The 19,994-nt window shown below is 43.8% G+C and overlaps 1 protein-coding gene across 5 annotated transcripts in view; it reads left to right on the top strand.

Annotated features, from left to right (window-relative positions):
• Positions 1 to 19,994, top strand: part of LOC137326706 (centrosomal protein of 128 kDa-like) — a 359,621-nt gene that overhangs the window by 95,092 nt on the left and 244,535 nt on the right. For all 5 annotated transcript variants that reach the window (XM_067992037.1, XM_067992041.1, XM_067992038.1 and 2 more), the window contains exon 12: positions 6,331 to 6,491. In XM_067992037.1, coding sequence (XP_067848138.1) covers positions 6,331 to 6,491 — 161 coding nt within the window. The remainder of the gene's footprint in view (positions 1 to 6,330; positions 6,492 to 19,994) is intronic.

Below are 19,994 nucleotides of genomic sequence, written 5' to 3'. Positions count from 1 at the left end.
CTGGGAGCCTCACTAACATCAGAAAAAAGTAACACCTCATTGATAGTTAAAGCAGAAGTAATGTCCAGGATGAGGAAAGGCCATTAGACCCCTGCATGGGTGATGTGGGTGTTTAAAAATCGGATACTGATGTTTTCTGATTCATATTTATATTGTACAATAAATAAAAAGTGTTCTGATTTGTCATATTTTTGCTTTATTTTAGTTTGAATATTAATGAATAAATAATAGACAAAGGGAAGAAATACTGGGCAGCAACTGTGGGCGTCTACAAGAGGCTCTTGCCCTGATTTTAACTTGGTGGGAATAGGGTGAGGGGTGGGACGTCCCCATACTTTCCATAGTGTGGGAATAGGGGGGAGTGCGAAGTCCCCATACTGTCCTTAGTGTGGAAAGACCCCATACTGTCCTTAGTGTGGAAAGACCCCATACTGTCCTTAGTGTGGGAATAGGTGGGAGGGGGTGTCCCCGTGCGGGTCCCCGGTGTGGGGGGGGTGTCCCCCCGTGCGGGTCCCCGGTGTGGGGGGGGGGGTCCCCCCGTGCGGGTCCCCGGTGTGGGGGGGGGGGGGTCCCCCCGTGCGGGTCCCCGGTGTGGGGGGGGGGGGGTCCCCCCGTGCGGGTCCCCGGTGTGGGGGGGGGGGTCCCCCCGTGCGGGTCCCCGGTGTGGGGGGGGGGGGTCCCCCCGTGCGGGTCCCCGGTGTGGGGGGGGGGGGTCCCCCCGTGCGGGTCCCCGGTGTGGGGGGGGGGGGTCCCCCCGTGCGGGTCCCCGGTGTGGGGGGGGGGGGGTCCCCCCGTGCGGGTCCCCGGTGTGGGGGGGGGGGTCCCCCCGTGCGGGTCCCCGGTGTGGTGGGGGGGTGTCCCCCCGTGCGGGAATAGGGGGGAGCAGGGAGCCCCATACTCTCAGTATGAGGCCCGGGCACTTTTGACTCCCGGATCTCAGTTTAATATGATTGACTGGCTGCCCATCCACTCATGTCGGTAAATTGGCTGCCCGTCTGCTTTCTCTACGTGACTGGAAGGTGCCATTGGCAAAGAGGCTAAGGGCTATGATGACTTTGCCACTGGCAGAGCATAGCACTTCGATCCCGCGGGCCCTGTTGCTGGAGGCTGCAGAGGTCTGCAACAGCTTGCCTGGAGAAGCGCAGCCTCCCTGTGCACTGCTCTTCAGTTAGATCTAAGAACATGACTCTTGGCCTGTACACCCTGTGCTGAGTATGACCCTTCTATGAGCACTCTCCAGCTCATGGGCTGTCTTGCGTAAACACAAAGTGTTTTCTATTAAGTTAGTTCAACAAGATTGGAATTTTGGTAAATCAAAGGATGTCGGGAACCAGACATACACCGACAGTTGTATTTGAAAAGGGGGAATAAATTTGCAGGGCTATGGGGAAAGAGTGGGGAGTGGGACTAATCGGTAGCTCTTTCAGATAACCGGTATAGCCACGTTGGGCTGAATGGCCTCCTTCTGTGCTGTATGATTCTAGTAAACAATTTTACAACACCAAGTTATAGTCCAGCAATTTTATTTTAAATTCACAAGCTTTCGGAGACTTCCTCCTTCCTCAGGTGAACGTTGTTGGAAATGAAATCCTTGAAATGAAATCGCATTTATAAATCACAGAACAATGCTTGGTGATTACAGACAGTTTTTTCAACTGCCCGTTGCCAAGGCAATCAGTGTGCAGACAGACAGGTGTTACCTACAAGGTCTCCGAATATACAAATCACCAAAAAAAAACAGAGATAGAGAGGTAGAAACATAGAAAAGACAGCAACTGACCCGTTATATTGAAAACAGATCACATTTGTTCGCTGGTGGGGTAACGTGTAGCGTGACATGAACCCAAGATCCCGGTTGAGGCCGTCCTCATGGGTGCAGAACTTGGCTATCAATTGCCTTGGCAACGGGCAGTTGAAAAAACTGTCTGTAATCACCAAGCATTGTTCTGTGATTTATAAATGCGATTTCATTTCGAGGATTTCATTTCCACAACATTCACCTGAGGAAGGAGGAAGCCTCTGAAAGCTTGTGAATTTAAAATAAAATTGCTGGACTATAACTTGGTGTTGTAAAATTGTTTACAATTGTCAACCCCAGTCCATCACCGGCATCTCCACAGTATGATTCTATGAAAGGACAAATACTGAAACTCAGGGTTTCGCTGCTCTTTCGGGCAGGATCTTCAGAAGTGACCAAAAAAACTACTGCAGCAAACTATTAAAGAGCAGAAAATGCAGGTCTGCTAAAACGGCAACAAAGTGTAATGACTTGTTCTAAAATGTACAAAAGACCATGGCAGCTACCCAAAGGTGGAGACTGCAGTAATGTTCGTACTGTAGGTGACACTCATCTGACTGTGTCTCACCTTTCTTGTTTTTGGGATGGCGATTCCATCCAAAACCCAGGACTTTCAAATACCTGCAGTGTTCGTCGCCTTGCAGATTGTCACTACGCTCATATTTTGAGTGAACAATATGCACGAGTGCTTCTGTTGTTACAAAATCTGACTGAGCCGAAAGTGAACCCGCAAGGCATTGCGATTGGCAACTTGACGTTCTAGTGGGCAGTTGCGTTTGCGTTTTCCCAGTGCAGCTCTTCCTGAAATTTTCCAGGATCGAGCAGTCTTCATGCTGAATGCTGAACGCTGGAATAGCCAGGAGGAATCCAGAAGTCATGTTTTGACGTCATGTACTTCCCCTGGGGACCCTTCATGCACCCCCAAATGATCTGCATACCTCAGTTTGTAAACCAGCAGCCTAGTAACTTCAAATACAAGTCGCGCGCTAACGGTTGGTGGATTATAATTTAGCAAGAACCCTTCCGCAGTAGCTCATACAAACATACATACGAATTAAGAGCAGGAGTAGGCCATTCGGCCCTTCGAGCCTGCTCTGCCATTTGATAAGACCATGGCTCATCTGATTGTGACCTCAACCCTACTTTCCTGTCTACCTACTGCAACCTTTGACTCCCTTGTTAATCAGGAATCGATCTAACTCAGCCTTAAAAATATTCAATGACCCTGCTTCCACCGCTGTGTGGGGAAGGGAGTTCCACAGACTCATGATCCTCAGAGAAAAAAATTCTCCTCATCTCCGTCTTAAATGGGGGACCCCTTATTTTTAAACTGTGGCCCCTAGTTCTAGTCTCGCCTACAAGGAGAAACGTCCCCTCAGGATCTTACATGTTTCAATAAGATCACCTCTCATTCTTCTAAACTCCAGTGTATACAGGCCCAACTTGTCCAACCTTTCCTCATAAGATAACCCCCTCATCCCAGGAATCAGTCGAGTGAACCTTCTCTGAACCGCCTCCAAAGCAATTATGTCCTTTCTCAAATGAGGAGACCAAAACTGCACACAGTATTCTAGATGTGATCTCACCAATGCCCTGTGCAACTGTAGCAAAACATCTCTACTTTTATATTCCATTCCCCTTGCAATAAATGACAAGATTCCATTTGCCTTCCTAATCACTTACTGTACCTGCATACTAACTTTTTGTGATTCATGTACTAGGACACCCAGATCCCTCTGAACCTCACAGTTCTGCAATCTCTCTCCATTTAAATAATATACTGCTTTTCTATTCCTCCTGCTAAAGTGGACAAGATCACATTTTCCCACATTGGGAGATCGAATCGGGCCAGGACCTACTCCGTTAATGGTAGGGCGTTGGGGAGAGTTATAGAACAAAGAGATCTAGGAGTACAGGTTCATAGCTCCTTGAAAGTGGAGTCACAGGTGGATAGGGTGGTGAAGAAGGCATTCAGCTTGCTTGGTTTCATTGGTCAGAACATTGAATACAGGAGTTGGGATGTCTTGTTGAAGTTGTACAAGACATTAGTTAGGCCACACTTGGAATACTGTGTACAGTTCTGGTCACCCTATTATAGAAAGGATATTATTAAACTAGAAAGAGTGCAGAAAAGATTTACTAGGATGCTGCCGGGACTTGATGGTTTGACTTATAGGGAGAGGTTAGATAGACTGGGACTTTTTTCCCTGGAGAGTAGGAGGTTGAGGGGTGATCTTATACAAGTCTATAAAATAATGAGGGGCATAGATAAGGTAGATAGTCAAAATCTTTTCCCAAAGGTAGGGGAGTCTATAACGAGGGGACATAGATTTAAGGTGAGAGGGGAGAGATACAAAAGGGTCCAGAGGGGCAATTTTTTCACTCAAAGGGTGGTGAGTGTCTGGAACGAGCTGCCAGAGGCAGTAGTAGAGGCGGGTACAATTTTGTCTTTTAAAAAGCATTTGGACAGTTACATGGGTAAGATGGGTATAGAGGGATATGGGCCAAGTGCAGGCAATTGGGACTAGCTTAGTGGTATAAACTGGGTGACATGGACATGTTGGGCCGAAGGGCCTATTTCCATGTTGTAAACTTCTATGATTCTATATTCCATCTGCCAAATTTTTGCCCACTCACTTATCTATATTCTATCTATATCCCTTTGCAGATTCCTTATGTCCTCTTCACGACTTACTTTCCTACCTACCTTTGTCATCAGCAAATTTAGCAACCATACATTCGGTCCCTTCATCCAAGTCATTGATCTAGATTGTAAATAGTTGAGGCCCAAGCACTGATCCCTGTGGCACTCCACTCTTACATCTTGCCAACCTGAAAATGACCCATTTATTCTTCCTGTTAGCTAACGAACCCTTTATCCATGCTAATATGTTACCCCCTACACCATGAGCTCTTATTTTGTGTAGTAGCCTTTGATGTGGCACCTTGGCAAAAGCCTTCTGGAAATCCAAGTACACCACATCCACAGGATCCCCTTTATCCACTTTGCTTGTTACTTCCTCAAAGAACTCTAATAAATTAGTCAAACATGATTTCCCTTTCAAAAAGCTGTGTTGACTCTACCTGATTGCATTGAGATTTTCTAAGTGCCCTGCTATAACCTCCTTAATAATAGATTCTAGCATTTTCCCTATGACAGATGTTAAGCTAACTGGCCTGTAGTTTCCTGCTTTCTGTCTCCCTCCTTTCTTGAATAGAGGAGTTACATTTGCTATTTTCCAATCTGATGGGACCCTTCCAGAATCTAGGGAATTTTGGAAAATTAATACCAATGCATCTACTATCTCTGCAGCCGCTTCTTTTAAGACCCTAGGATGAAGTCCATCAGGACCTGGGGACTTATCAGCTTTTAGTTCTAATAATTTTTTCGGAACCCTTTCCCTGGTGATTGTAAATGTTTTAAGTTCCTCCCTCCCTTTCACCTCTTGATTCACAATTATTTCCGGCATGTTATTTGTATCCTGTACAGTGAAGACGGATGCAAAATATCTGTTCAATTCATCCGCCATTTCCTTATTCTCCATTATTAATTCCCCAGACACACACTCTAGAGGACCAACGCTCACTTTACTTACTCTTTTCCTTTTTTAAATACATGTAGAAACTCTTACTATCTGTTTTTATATTTCTAGCTAGCTTTCTCTCGTACTCTAATTTCTCCCTCCTTATTATTCTTTTAGTCATTCTTTTCTGTTTTTTCTATTCTGTCCAATCTTTTGAACTGCCACTAGTCTTCGTGGAATTGTATGCTTTTTCTTTCAATTTGATACTATCTTTAACTTCCTTAGTTAGCCACGGATGGTATGTCCTTCCCCTAGAGTCTTTCTTTCTCACTGGAATGTATCTTTGCTGAGTGTTATGAAATATCTCATTAAATTAGCTCCAACCACTGGCAGTCAGATGCCCTGGGAATTAATAGATTGAATTTAAATGGTATCTTAAGGTTTCCTGTGCAGTTTATATTGAATGGGAGCAATCCATTTGGCTGCATCAAAGTTCAGCTTATCACCCTCCTCAACCAATTGATTGGTGTATTTGTAATCATTGATATATAGCCAGTTTTGGATGTGTCAAATGTTAATCCATGCTATAACATATTGAAGAATTACTTTAGTAAATCACCATAATTGAGTTGTTTAATTATGAGCAGATTTCCCATGGTATTGTTGATGGTGGATTAAAGGTTTTATAGGAACAGGGGTGTAGGCAAGCCAGGAATCAGGCACTGCGGAAGGGGTCTAGGGTCTGGCAGTACTGGGATGTTCTAGTAGTATTTTTAGAGGGACTCCCTGGGCCTGCGACACAATTTACATCTCTAGGTATCAAGTTCTACTGCTTTGAAAGCTAATATTTCCAAAAATGTCCATGATATTATTTAAAATTGTGTTTGGATTTGTCTTGAAGTAAAATTATGAACGCTGGTCATCAGTACCTAGTGGATTTTCTGTTTGTTCTTTTCCCTGCTTCGTTGTTTTTCCCTTCCTAAATGTTCGAAGTTTCTTGTGTTGCAGTGGCTGGAAGGTCAGAGCGCGAGAAGCAATTGTTGGAGAAACAGATTTTGGAGCTCAGAGCACAGCTGAGCCGCAGTGTTGTCCTGTCTGAGGTGGAAGAGCTGAAACGGTCCCTTGAGAGAAGAGAGAAGGAGAAATCTCAACTTTCTGCACATATTGAGGTATCTCCATTGGGGGGTAGGAGAGCGAGAGGGAAAGTCTCTTTAAATCTTTGCATTGTTGGAAATGCATTTTGAAATTGTAATCAGTTGGTGTGAAATTTTCTTTTAGTACCTGCACTGTTTCTTCCCCTTTGCAGGAAAATATGAAGGTATGCTTATTCTGATCGGTTTTGCGGCAGAGATTGCAAGCTGAATTATTGGGAAAGCACGACGAGAAGGAAATTATTCTGGGTTTGCCTCTGGAGGGTTAGAACTTGGATCTTTGCAAAGCTGAACCTGATTGTCCAATCTCATTTTTAGACGTTAATTCTAGACCAGCATGGATGTGATTTTGACCGTTGTATTCTCACTACATGAACATGATATACACACCCAGTACCACTAATTCCAGGGTATTCCCCTGCTAGATCAGTAGGAATTAGAAGCTCTCAGGTGTAATGAAAGGTAATTATTACATTCTGTGATTGTTGCTGGAACCCAGCAACAATACACCTGGACACCTTCCATGGATGATTGGAAATTGCAATGGGATAGGGAGATTGGCAGCACACCTAAAGAAGGACATTTGTTACTCTTCGTCAACATAATATCTTTCTTTTAAAATAAAAATAGGTGACATTGGTTTGGTGCTGAGTTAACTTTGCAAAACTAGCCCAACTTAGGCCACTAATAATTAATGTATCTTTCAGCCATATGGTTTTTAAAAAAAACATTTTAATCTTTCTTTGTACCCATTAGTGTAGGGGTTAGGAAGACCTAGGAAAGAATTTAATTTCCCATGTGACCATACTGAGCACTTTGTTCAGAAATAGCAGCCCTGTTATTGCCTTCATGTTATGACCTAGACCTTCTCCTGAGGTTATCAATCTCCACTGCTGCAAGTTATCATTTGAGTCTCCAGATTTCGTGGTGTGAAGATTTCAAGAAAATGTGAAAATGCTGACATGCTGTGAACTGATCACTGGAATTATCCTGAACCTAGCGTGGAAATGGCTTTTAACTTATATTCCACAACATGCATCAACAGTGTAGGAAATTGCATCTAAAGTTTTATACTCATTCTTACAGCTGCAGAATGCTCAGTAAGTCAAGTTTTCTGGTTATGATACAACAATGTGTTAAGTTTATTATATTCTGGTACATTAATAAAGCCATTACCTGCATGTGTCAAATGTTGCATTCTGGAGATAGAAATAGGCATTCTTGATGATGGACTAGGTGTGGGGTTTGAAGTTCCACTCGGGGTCCAACAGTTTTGGGTTTAGTCTCTGGCGCATCATGTGGATGTGTTCTTGGGGATAAGGGAAAAGAGGGAGAGAAAGAAGATTGTGGAAATATTGCAGTAAAAAAAAACTTGCCCGCATGCACTTTGACTCATTCTAATTTTTCTCTGTGGTATCCAGGTCACAGTAATTCCACTGAGCTCAAAGCATCTCTGCTTTGACTGTCTTATTGATAACCAAATCAGGCTTAATCAGGACCAGCCACGGTAGGTGCGAAAAGCACCATTGCTACACTCTAGCCTGTAACCTGAGATTGATGCTAAAGTCATGGGGTATAGGGTTAGAATGCTCAATAATGGTGCTGATTGGGTACCACAGCATTTTATCTTGGAACCCTTTATTATAATATATAACCCAAGTCACACAACACCCTGACTTGGGAATATATCGTTGTTCTTTCATCGTCGCTGGGTCAAAATCCTGGAACTCCCTACCTAACAGCACTGTGGGAGAACCTTCACCACACGGACTGCAGCGGTTCAAGAAGGCGGCTCACCACCACCTTCTCAAGGGCAATTAGGGATGGGTAATAAATGCTGGTCTTGCCAGCGACGCCTACGTCCTATGAACGAATAAAAGAAAAAAAAACCTTGATTATAACGTATAAATGGACAAGGGTATCAAAAGCAAAATATCCTGATTTGAGTATGCTAAAACTGGAAAGAAATCAAATAATGAGGAATACTGGAATCAGATTCAGATTTTTTTTTAAAGGAATTTAGGCCAGTAACTGGCAAAAGCAATTCAGTGAAGACAAATGTCAAATAATAGGAACCATATTGGGTTGTGCATGTTGAATGGAAAAGCAAAGCAGCATGTGGATCAGTTAATTAATCTGTGGTTATTTAGAGAAATCATTAAAGCCATCAGTCCAGTGCATATCTGCAGTAAGAAAGACAGCCAGGTTCTGGTTTGTAGCAGCAGAGGGATAAAATACAAATCTGAAGTGTTCGTGCTAAGTCATTTATTAGATCCCATTTGCAGTATTGGTCAATGTGACCTAAGAAGGCGGTTGTTGCCCCGAGGGGTGAAGTGTAGAGCGACAAAGATGGCATCAGGTCTTGGGACTCTAAACTTATAAGTGTGATAGGGGAAATTTTGGGGAAATGACTATCAAGGTGGAAATGGAAGTTTTCAAAATCATGAAGGGATTGACTAAATTGAAAAAAAATCCTTTAGAATCATATGGCACAGAGGGAGGCCATTTGGCACTGTGTTCTGTGCTGTATGATTCTAAGATGAGTTCAAAAGTTAGGGAGTGATTAAAAATTAGCTATTTAACATTAGAAAAATGGAATTAATGCAGTGTTAAGTCACAAAGAGCAATAGATGTATGGAGTGAGTTACCAAGAAAGCAAACTGTATAAATGCATTAAAGAGACTTCTAGATATATGTATGACAATAGAGGAATATGGTAAGATGAGGTTAAGTTCAACCAAAAAGGGATGAACTTGTGTCAAATGGCCCCCTCCTGCAGTATAATTTCCTATCTAGGACCTGTTCACTGCACCTTGCTTTTAAGTGTGTTGCTTGGCTCAATTGGTAACACTATCCTTTCTGAGGGTGGGCCTAAGCCACTTTGGACAAATTGGAATGAGCTTTACTGTGCATCTACAAGAGTTTGGTGCTTAAACCGAAGTGTTTTGTATTTGCCCCTAGCATCGACATTCTTCACCTTGAATTCAAAAATGATTGAATCAAAAAGCATGAATTTGAGAGAGACTAGATTTTAGTCAAATGCATAACTCGCCACTGCTTGCACTCAGCTTCAATTAGGTAACCTTTATAAAATGGTGCAAAAGAGCTTTGTTAATGACCTGTAAATATTGTTCAAATTGTTATGCACATTGTCCCCTTACTGAGAGCCGAATTGCTAAGTTGGGAATCTATTGCTGAGAGTGTACAATATACTGAAAAAAAATGTGTAAACCAATATGGAATGCATTATTATAATTGGTGGGAGGTAACAGAGTTATAAAGCACTTAGGGACACTTTGAAGTCATGTAGATTTATATAAATGTACAGCAATAGTCACTGAATAACTACAGTACTCTGCAGCACAGCTATGTTTTTGGCAATTTAACTTGATAAATTTTTTATAAGTAAGGACAGCAAAGAGAACAGAATACATTAAACTGTGATCTCGAGAGAGAGAGAGAGAGAAGTGTGAGGCTCACACATATAGTTGTATCCACACTGAATTATAATGCATCAGTAGCAATGGTTCCTTTTAATTAAAGGATCCAGTTTTTTTCCACAAGTTAGGCAGCCCAATAGGGAGTTTATGGAGAGAAGTAATAGAGTTAGAAACCCATCACCTATTATTTTTATTGAAGAAGTTTGGGATGGGGGGGGGAATCTGTTCACTCTCTACTATAAGCTGTACAGTATTGGTAAAAAACCTTGTGTTGCAGTTAAAACAATAAGCAGTTTCTTAAGTCCTCCTCATGACAAAATACTGAATAGCATTAGTTTTCAGTGGCCTAGTGGGTCAGAAGGCTTCATTTTTAGAAATCCATTGGTGTGCATCTTTGTCCCTCCTGCACACTCTCCTCCTACTCTCCCCCCTCCCTCATTAAACATTGACTTGGTAGAGCCATAGCGGGACTTACTAAAAGGCAGGGTTGTCCCTAGTATCTTGTTGGAGCGTAAGGGTGTTTTCAAGTCATGTCTGTTTGAACCGTAGTAAAAACACCCAGCAGTACAAGTATATTTTTGTCCTTCAAAACTTGAGTTGTGTTTGAAGAGGCATTTTGAACTGCTTAACACTGGGGTGAAGTCCTGGTGGTCACAGGTTTGTCATTGGTAGCAAGACCAATTTGTGATGAATTATGAGTACCACATTAAAGTGCATTGGCTTAAGTACTGTTTTCTATAGTATAGTAATACCATTATGCTAAATGCACCTAATGACAACAGCAAAAAGGATATCAATAGTTAGAGTTCTAATTCATTTCAACATTGTTTTTTTTCTTCTGAATATTTCTGTAAACATTGAATGCTGATGACCTCATTAGGGGACCTGGCTTGAATGAGTTACCGAGTCAGACAGTGTGACTGAGCTGAATTTACATACACCATTAAAGTAACCCAGTTGCTGAAATGCCCTTGGTTAATGACCGTATCTATTCATAATTCAGTTCCCTTTGGCTCAGTAACTCTTCCAAAATAGCTTTTCCACCCCCTCTCTGTCCAGTGTCCAGCAATGATTATATAGTCAACATTAAACAGAATAGACTGGCAATGGTAAAACTCATTCTCCAAGGACGTTTTAAATTATGGAACATTGTATTTTGTGGAAATGTATATTAATATCTTTATAATGAATAGAATATTGTGATAGGAAAGGGATCTATTGATATTAGATACTAACAGGGTTATGGAAAGTAATGTGACAAGAAGAAATTTGTGTAACAATTGGTGTTTTAATATAGAGAAAAAATGTTGTAAATTGAAGTATTGTAAGATTTAGCACAACAAAAACTGTGGATGCTGCTCAGTCTGCCATTACAAAATGGTAGCTAAGTGTGCTAAACGTGAAAAGCTTGGTGAAAATTTAATCTTTACAACAACTCCTTGCATTTATAGAACGCCTTTTAATGTAGTAAAACGTCCCAGGCGCTTCACAAGATCGTTATCAAACAAAATTTGACACCGAACCACATCAGGAGATATTAGGACGAGTGACCAAAAGCTCGGTCAAAGAGGTAGATTTTAAGGATTGTCTTAAAAGAGGAGAGAGAGAGGTGGGGTGGTGTAGGGAGGGAATTCCAGAGTTTAGGGCCAAGGCAGCTGAAGGCACGGCCGCCAATGGTGGAGCGATGAAAATCGAGGATGCGCAAGAGGCCAGAATTGGAGGAACGCAGAGATTGTGGAGGGTTGTCGGGCTGGAGGAGGTTACAGAGATAGGGAGGGGCGAGGCCCTGGAGGGATTTGAAAACAAGGATGAGAATTTTAATTTATTCCACAAACACTGACACAATGAATTGTGCGACCATGATTTTTCAGAATGTTCTTTGAGGTGGCTGGCTTCGGTGTATTTTTTCTTTCATTGGCCGTAAGCATCAGCCACATTGTATTCGTTCTGCTGGCTGAGCGAACTAACCACAGGCACATCTATGGTTAATGTAGAGAGAAAAGAAGTGAGGGTTTGTTCCAGAATGAGGCTAGACATCCAGAGTAGAGAAAGGACTCTAGGCACTCATTAAGACTTCGAAGAAATGATGTCTACAAGAGCGAGGTGGAATCACTGGGAGAAGAGAACTATCAATTTGTAGATGATCAGTCGTCAGGAAAATGCTGGAATCCATTATTAAGGAAATAGTAACAGGGCACTTAGAAAATCATATGATTAGGCAGAGTCTACATGGTTTTATGAAAGGGAAATTGTGTTTGACAAATTGATTAGTTTTTTGAGGATGTAATTAGCAGGGTAGATAAAGGGGAACTAGTGGATGTCGTATATTTGGATTTTCAAAAGGCATTCGATAAGGTGCCACATAAAAGATTGTTACGCAAGATAAGAGCTCATGGGGTTGGGGGTAATATATGAGCATGGATAGAGGATTGGTTAATGGACAGAAAACAGAGTAGGAACAAACGGATCATTTTCAGGTGGGCAGGCTGTAAATAGTGGAGTGCTGCAAGGATCAGTGCTTGGGCCTCAGCTAATTACAATGTATATTAATGACTGAGATGAAGGGACCGTGTGTAATATATCCAAGTTTGCTGAGTACAAAGTTAGGTGGGAAATTAAGCTGTGAGGAGTGCACAGAGAGTCTGCAAAGGGAAATAGACAGGTTAAGTGAATGGGCAAGAAGGTGGCATATGGAGTCTAATGTGGGGAAATGTGAAGTTATTCACTTTGGTAGGAAGAATAGAAAAACAGAATATTTTTTTAAATGGTGAGAAACTATTAAATGTTGGTGTTTAGAGGGATTTGGGTGTTCTTGTCCATGAAACACAGTTAACATGCAGGTACAGCAAGCAATTAGGAAGGCAAATAGCATGTTGGTCTTTATTGCAAGGGGGATGGAGTACAAGAGTAAGGAAATCTTGCTGCAATTGTACAGGATTTTTGTGAGAACACACCTGGAGTACTGTGTACAGTTTTGGTCTCCTTACCTAAGGAAGGATATACTTGCCTTAGAGGTGGTGCAACGAAGGTTCACCAGATTGATTCCTGGGATGACAGGGTTGTCCTATTAGGAGAGATTGAGTAGAATGGGTCTATATTCTCTGGAGTTTAGAAGAATGAGAGGTGATCTCATTAAACGTTTAAATTCTTAGAGGACTTGACAGGGCGGATGTGGAGAGGCTGTTTCTGCTGGCTGGAGAGTCTAGAACTAGGGGGCATAGTTTGAGGATAAGGGCTGTGTGATTTAGGACTGAGATGAGGAGGAATTTCTTCAGTCAGAGGGTTGTGAATCCTTGGAATTCTCTACTTCAGAGGGCTGTGGATGCTCAGTCGTTGAATCATAGAATGGTTACAGCACAGAAGTTGAGCCGTTGAGTCTGTGCCGGGTCTCTGCAAGAGCAATCCAGGTAGTCTTACTCCCCCGCTCTATCCCCGTAGCCCTGCAAATTTTTTTCCTTCAAGTACTTATCCAATTCCCTTTTGAAAGCCACGATTGAAACTGCCTCCACCACCCCCTCGGGCAGTGCATTCCAGATCCTAACCACTCGCTGTGTTCTCGCCATTTAAAAAAAAAAGTTTTTTTTCTCGTCGCCTTTGGTTCTTTTGCCAATCACCTTTAAATCTATGTCCTCTGGTTCTTGACCCATCCGCCAATGGGAACAGTTTCTCTCTCTACCCTGTCCAGACACTTCATGATTTTGAATACCTCTATCAAATCTCCTCTCAACCGTCTCTGCTCTAAGGAGAACAACCCTAGTTACTCTAGTCTACGCACGTATCTAAATTCCATCATCCTTGGAATCATTCTAGTAAATCTTTTCTGCACCCTCTCGAAGGCCTTCACATCCTTCCTAAAGTGCAGTGCCCAGAACTGGACATAATACTCTAGTTGTGGCCGAACAAGTGTTTTATAAAGGTTCATCATAACCTCCTTGCTTTTGTACTCTTCATCACTATTTATAAAGCTCAAGTACATTCAAGACTGAGATCGATAGATTTTTGGACTATAAGGGAATCACGGGATATGGGGATCAGGTGGGAAAGGAGTTGAGGTTGAAGATCAGCCATGATCTTATTAAATGGCTGAGTAGGCTCGAGGGGCCGTATGGCCTACTCCTGCTCTTATTTCTTATGTTCTTATTAAATACTTCAACCATTTTCTTGATTATCATAAGGACTGGCCATCGGTCTTTACTAAAGAGAAGGCTATCAGAGAGGAGGTGAATCCTGAAATGGTTGAGAGCGAGATGAGCGATATTACCATGGATAAGAAGAAAATTTTAAATACGTTGGCTAAGCTAAAGGAAAACAAAGTGCCAGAGCCCCACGAGATACATCCTAGGATCCTGAGGAAGATGAATTTTGTGTCATCTGCAAACTTTGAAATTATGCCCTGTACACCCAAGTCCAGCTCATTGATATGTATGAAAAAGAGCAGTGGTCCAACACCGACCTCTGGGGGACACCACTGCACACTTCCCTCCAGTCTGGAAAACAACTGTTTATCACGACTCTCTGCTTTCTGTCCCTTAGCGAATTTTGTATCCACACTGCCACTGTCCCTTTAATCCCATGGGCTTCAATTTTGCTAACAATTCTATGATGTACTTTATCAAATGCCTTTTGAAAGTCCATATGCATAACATCAACAGCACTACCCTCATCAACCCTCTGTTACTTCATCAAAGAATTCAATCAGGTTAGTCAAACACGATTTACCTCTAGGAAATCTGTGTTGGCTTTCAATTATTAACCCACATTTTTCTAAGTGCCAATTAATTTTGACCTGGATTATTGTCTCCAAAAGTTGCCCCACCACTGACATTAGGCTGACTGCCCTGAAATTGCCAGGTGTGTCCCTTTCCCCTTTTTTGAATAAAGGTGTAACATTTGCAATCCTCCAGTCCTCTGGCACCGCTAAGGAGGATTGGAAGATTGTGGCCTTAGCCTCTGCAGTTTCCTGCCTTACTTCCCTCAGTAACCTAGGATGCATCCCATCCGGACCGGGTTACTTTCCTACTTTGAGCGCTGCCTACCTTTTAAGTACCTCCTCTTTATCTATTTTTATCCTATCCAATTTCTGATCTACCTCCTTTACTGTGATATTGGCAGCATCCTCCTCTTAAGTGAAGACAGATGCAAAGTACTCATTTAGTACCTCAGCTATGTCCTCTGCCTCCACAAGAAGATCTCCTTTTTGGTCCCTAATCGGCCCCTTCTTTTGACTACCTTTTTACTATATATATGTTTATAAAAGACTTTTGGATTCCTTTTAATGTTATCTGCTAATCTATTCTCATATACTCTCTTTGCCCCTCTTATTTCCTATTTCAGTTCTCCCCTGTACTTTTTGTATTCAGCTTGGTTCTCTACTGTATTATGAATCTTACATTTAGTGAATGTTTAGGGTGGTGGAGGGGTGCCAATCAAGTGGGCTGCTTTGTCCTGGATAATGTTGAGCTTCTTGAGTGTTGTTGGAGCTGCACTCATCCAGGCAAGTGGAGAGTATTCCATCACACTTCTGACTTGTGCCTTGTAGATGGTGGAAAGGCTTTGGGGAGTCAGGAGGTGAGTCACTTGCTGCAGAATACCCAGCCTTTGACCTGCTCTTGTAGCCATAGTATTTATGTGGCTAGTCCAATTAAGTTTCTGGTCAATGGTGATCCCCAGGATGTTGATGGTGGGGGATTTGACGGTGGTAATGCCGTTGAATGTCAAGTGGAGGTGGTTAGACTCTCTCTTGTTGGAGATGGTCATTGCCTGGCACTTGTCTGGCGCAAATGTTACTTGCCACTTATGAGCCCAAGCCTGGATGTTGTCCAGGTCTTGCTGCATGCGGGCACGGACTGCTTCATTATTTGAGGGGTTGCGAATGGAACTGAACACTGTGCAATCATCAGCGAACATCCCCATTTCTGACTTTATGATGGAGGGAAGATCATTGATGAAGCAGCTGAAGATGGTTGGGCCCAGGACACTGCCCCGAGGAACTCCTGCAGCAATGTCCTGGGGCTGAGATGATTGGCCTCCAACAACCACTACCATCTTCCTTTGTGCTAGGTATGACTCTCCACTGGAGAGTTTTCCCCCTGATTCCCATTTACTTCAATTTTACTAGGGCTCCTTGGTGCCACACTCGGTCAAATGCTGCCTTGATTTCAAGGGCAGTTACTCTCGGCTCACCTCTGGAATTCAGCTCTTTTGTCCATGTTTGGACCAAGGCTGTAATGAGGTCTGGATCCGAGTGGTCCTGGCGGAACCCAAACTGAGCATCGGTGAGCAGGTTATTGGTGAGTAAGTGCCGCTTGATAGCACTGCCGACGACACCTTCCATCACTTTACTGATGATTGAGAGTAGACTGATGTGGTAATTGGCTGGATTGGATTTGTCCTGCTTTTTGTGGACAGGACATACCTGGGCAATTTTCCACATTGTCGGGTAGATGCCAGTGTTGTAGCTGTACTGGAACAGCTTGGCTAGCGGCACGGCTAGTTCTGGAGCACAAGTCTTCAGCGCTACAGCTGGGATGATGTTGGGGCCCATAACCTTTGCTGTATCCAGTGCACCCAGCTGTTTCTTGATACCAGGTAGAATGAATCGAATTGGCTGAAGACTGGCTTCTGTGATGGTGGGGATATCGGGAGGAGGCAGAGATGGATCATCTACTTGGCACTTCTGCTGAAGATGGTTGCAAACGCTTCAGCCTTGTCTTTTGCACACGTGCTGGACTCTGCCATCATTGAGGATGGGGATGTTTACAGAGCCTCCTCCTCCCGTTGTTTAATTGTCCACCACCATTCACGACTGGATGTGGCAGGACTGCAGAGCTTTGATCTGTTGGTTGTGGAATCGTTTATGCTCTGTCGATAGCATGTTTCTTCCGCTGTTTAGCATGCATGTAGTCCTGAGTTGTAGCTTCACCAGGTTGGCTCCTCATTTTTAGGTACGCCTGGTGCTGCTCCTGGCATGCTCTTCTACACTCCTCATTGAACCAGGGTTGATCCCCTGGCTTGTTGGTAATGGTAGAGTGAGGAATATGCCGGGCCATGAGGTTATAGATTGTTCTGGAATACAAATCTGCTGCTGCTGATGGCCCACAGCGCCTCATGGTTGCCCAGTTTTGAGCTGCCAGATCTGTTCTGAATCTATCCCATTTAGCACGGTGGTAGTGCCACACAACACGTTGGATAGTGTCCTCAGTGCGAAGACAGGACTTCGTCTCCTCGAGGACTGTGCGGTGGTCACTCCTACCAATACAGATGCATCTGCGACAGGTAGATTGGTGAGGGCGAGGTCAAGTAGGTTTTTCCCTCGTGTTGGTTCACTCACCACCTGCTGCAGGCCCAGTCTGGCAGCTATGTCCTTCAGGACTGAGCCACTGTTGGTGATGGACATTGTAGTCCCCCAGAGTACATTGTGTGCCCTTGCTACCCTCAGTGCTTCCTCCAAGTGGTTCTCAACATGGAGGAGGACTGATTCATCAGCTGAGGGAGGGCAGTAGGTGGTCAGCAGGAGGTTTCCTTGCCAATGTTTGACCTGATGCTATGAGATTTCATGGGTTCCTGAGTCAATGTTGAGGAGTCCGACGATATATCACTGTACCGCCACCTCTGTCCTTCCAGTGGGATAGGACAGGGATGTGATGGAAGAGTCCTCTCAACCTTCTCTGTTCCAAGGAGAACAATCCCAGCCTCTCCAGTCTATCCATATAATTTAAGTCCCTCATCCCTGGAATCATTCTGGTAAATCTCCTCTGCACCCTCTCTTAGGCCTTCACATGCTTCCTAAAGTGCGGTGCCCAGAACTGGACATAATACTCCAGTTGTGGCCGAACCGGTGTTTTATTAAGGTTCATCATGACTTCCTAGCTTTTGTACGTTATGCCTCTATTTATAAAGCCCAGGACTCCGTATGCATTTTTAACCGCTTTCTCAACCTGCCCTGCCACCTTCGACGATTTAAGCACATACACTCCCAGATCCCTCTGTTCCTCCACCCTTTTTAGAATTGTGCCCTCTAGTTTATTTTGCCTCTCCTCATTTTTCCTACCGAAATGATCACTTCGCATTTTTCCGCGTTAAACTTCATCTGCTACGTGTCCGCCCGTGCCACCAGAGTGTCTTTATCCTCTTGAAGTCTGTTGCTATCCTCCTCACTGTTCACTACCATTCCAAGTTTTGTGTCATTTGGAAATTTTGAAATTGTGCCCTGTACTCCCAAGTCCAAGTCATTAATATATATCAAGAAAAGCAGTGGTCCCAGCACCGACCCCTGGGGAACACCACTATAAACCTCCCTCCAGTCCGAAAAACAACCGCTCACCACTACTCTCTGTTTCCTGTCATTTAGCCAATTCTGTATCCATGTTGCTATTGCCCCCTTTATTGCATGGGCCGCAATCTTAATAGCAAGCATACCATGTGGCACTTTATCAAACGCTTTTTGAAAACCCATATACACCACATCAACTGCATTGCCCTCATCTACCCTCTCTGCTACCTCATCAAAACCTCTATCAAGTTGGTTAAACATGATTTGCCTTTAACAAATCTGTGCTGGCTTTCCCGAATCAATCCACACTCGTCCAAGTGACCGTTAATTCTGTCCCGGATTATTGTTTCCAAACGTTTCCCCACCACCGAATGGCCTATTGTTGCTGGGTTTATCTTTACACCCTTTTTTGAACAAGGGTGTCTCCAATCCTCTGGCACCACCCCCGTATCTAAGGATGTCTGGAAGATTATGGCCAGTACTTCCACAATTTCCCCTCTTACGTCCCTCAGCATCCTAGGGTACATCCCATCCGGACCAGGTGACTTATCTATTTTATGATGTGGAGATGCCGGTGATGGACTGGGGTGTACAAATGTAAGGAATCTTACAACAGCAGGTTATAGTCCAACAGTTTTATTTGAAAATCTCAAGCTTTCGGAGGCTTTCTCCTTCGTCAGGTGTGTGTGGGATTCCTTGAAATTTATCTCATATATAGACAGAGAACAATGCCTCTTAAGAACGGGATATGACGCTCGACTCGTCGATCGACAGTTCCGACGGGCCACAGCGAAAAATCGCATAGACCTCCTCGGAAGACAAACACGGGACGCAACCAACAGAGTACCCTTCGTCGTCCAGTATTTCCCCGGAGCGGAGAAACTGCGCCATGTTCTCCGCAGCCTTCAACATGTCACGATGACGACGAACACCTCGCTAAGGCCATCCCCACGCCTCCACTACTCTCCTTCAAACAGCCACTCAACCTCAAACAAACCATCGTTCGCAGCAAATTACCCAGCTTTCAGGAGAACAGCGTCCCCAACACCACACAACCCTGCCACGGCAACCACTGCAAGACATGCCAGATCATCAACACAGATACCACCGTCGCACGAGAGGACACCTCCCATCAGGTACATGGTTCATACTCCTGTGACTCGGCCAACGTTGTCTATCTCATACGTTGCAGGAAAGGATGCCCTGGAGCATGGTACATTGGCGAGACCATGCAGACACTGCTACAACGGATGAACTGACACCGCGCAACAATTGCCAGACAGGAGGGTTCCCTCCCAGTCGGGGAACACTTCAGCAGTCAAGGACGTTCAGCCACTGATCTTTGGGTAAGCGTTCTCCAAGGCGGCCTTCGAGACACACGACAACGCAAAATTGTCGAGCAGAAATTGATAGCCAAGTTCCGCACCCATGAGGACGGCCTCAACCGGGATCTTGGGTTCATGTCACGCTACACGTAACCCCACCAGTGGGAAAAAAAAGTTATCTGTTCTTAATACAACTGGTCATTCTCTCTCTTTCTCTTCCTTTCGGATGTTTCTCTGTCTCTGTCTCTGGTTCTGGCCGTTTGTATATTCAGTCGTCTGGTATCTAATGTCTCTCTGTCTGAACACCATTCAATTCCTTTGATCGCCTTGATAACTGGCAGTTGGAAAGATTATCTGTAATCACCAGGCATTTTTCTCTGTCTATATATGCGATAAATTTCAAGGAATCCCACACACACCTGACGAAGGAGAAAGCCTCCGAAAGCTTGTGATTTTCAAATAAAACTGTTGGACTATAACCTGG

Source organism: Heptranchias perlo, chromosome 10, assembly GCF_035084215.1.
Source record: "Heptranchias perlo isolate sHepPer1 chromosome 10, sHepPer1.hap1, whole genome shotgun sequence".
Taxonomy (NCBI): domain Eukaryota; kingdom Metazoa; phylum Chordata; class Chondrichthyes; order Hexanchiformes; family Hexanchidae; genus Heptranchias; species Heptranchias perlo.
This window is presented reverse-complemented; position numbering and strand designations above follow the sequence as displayed.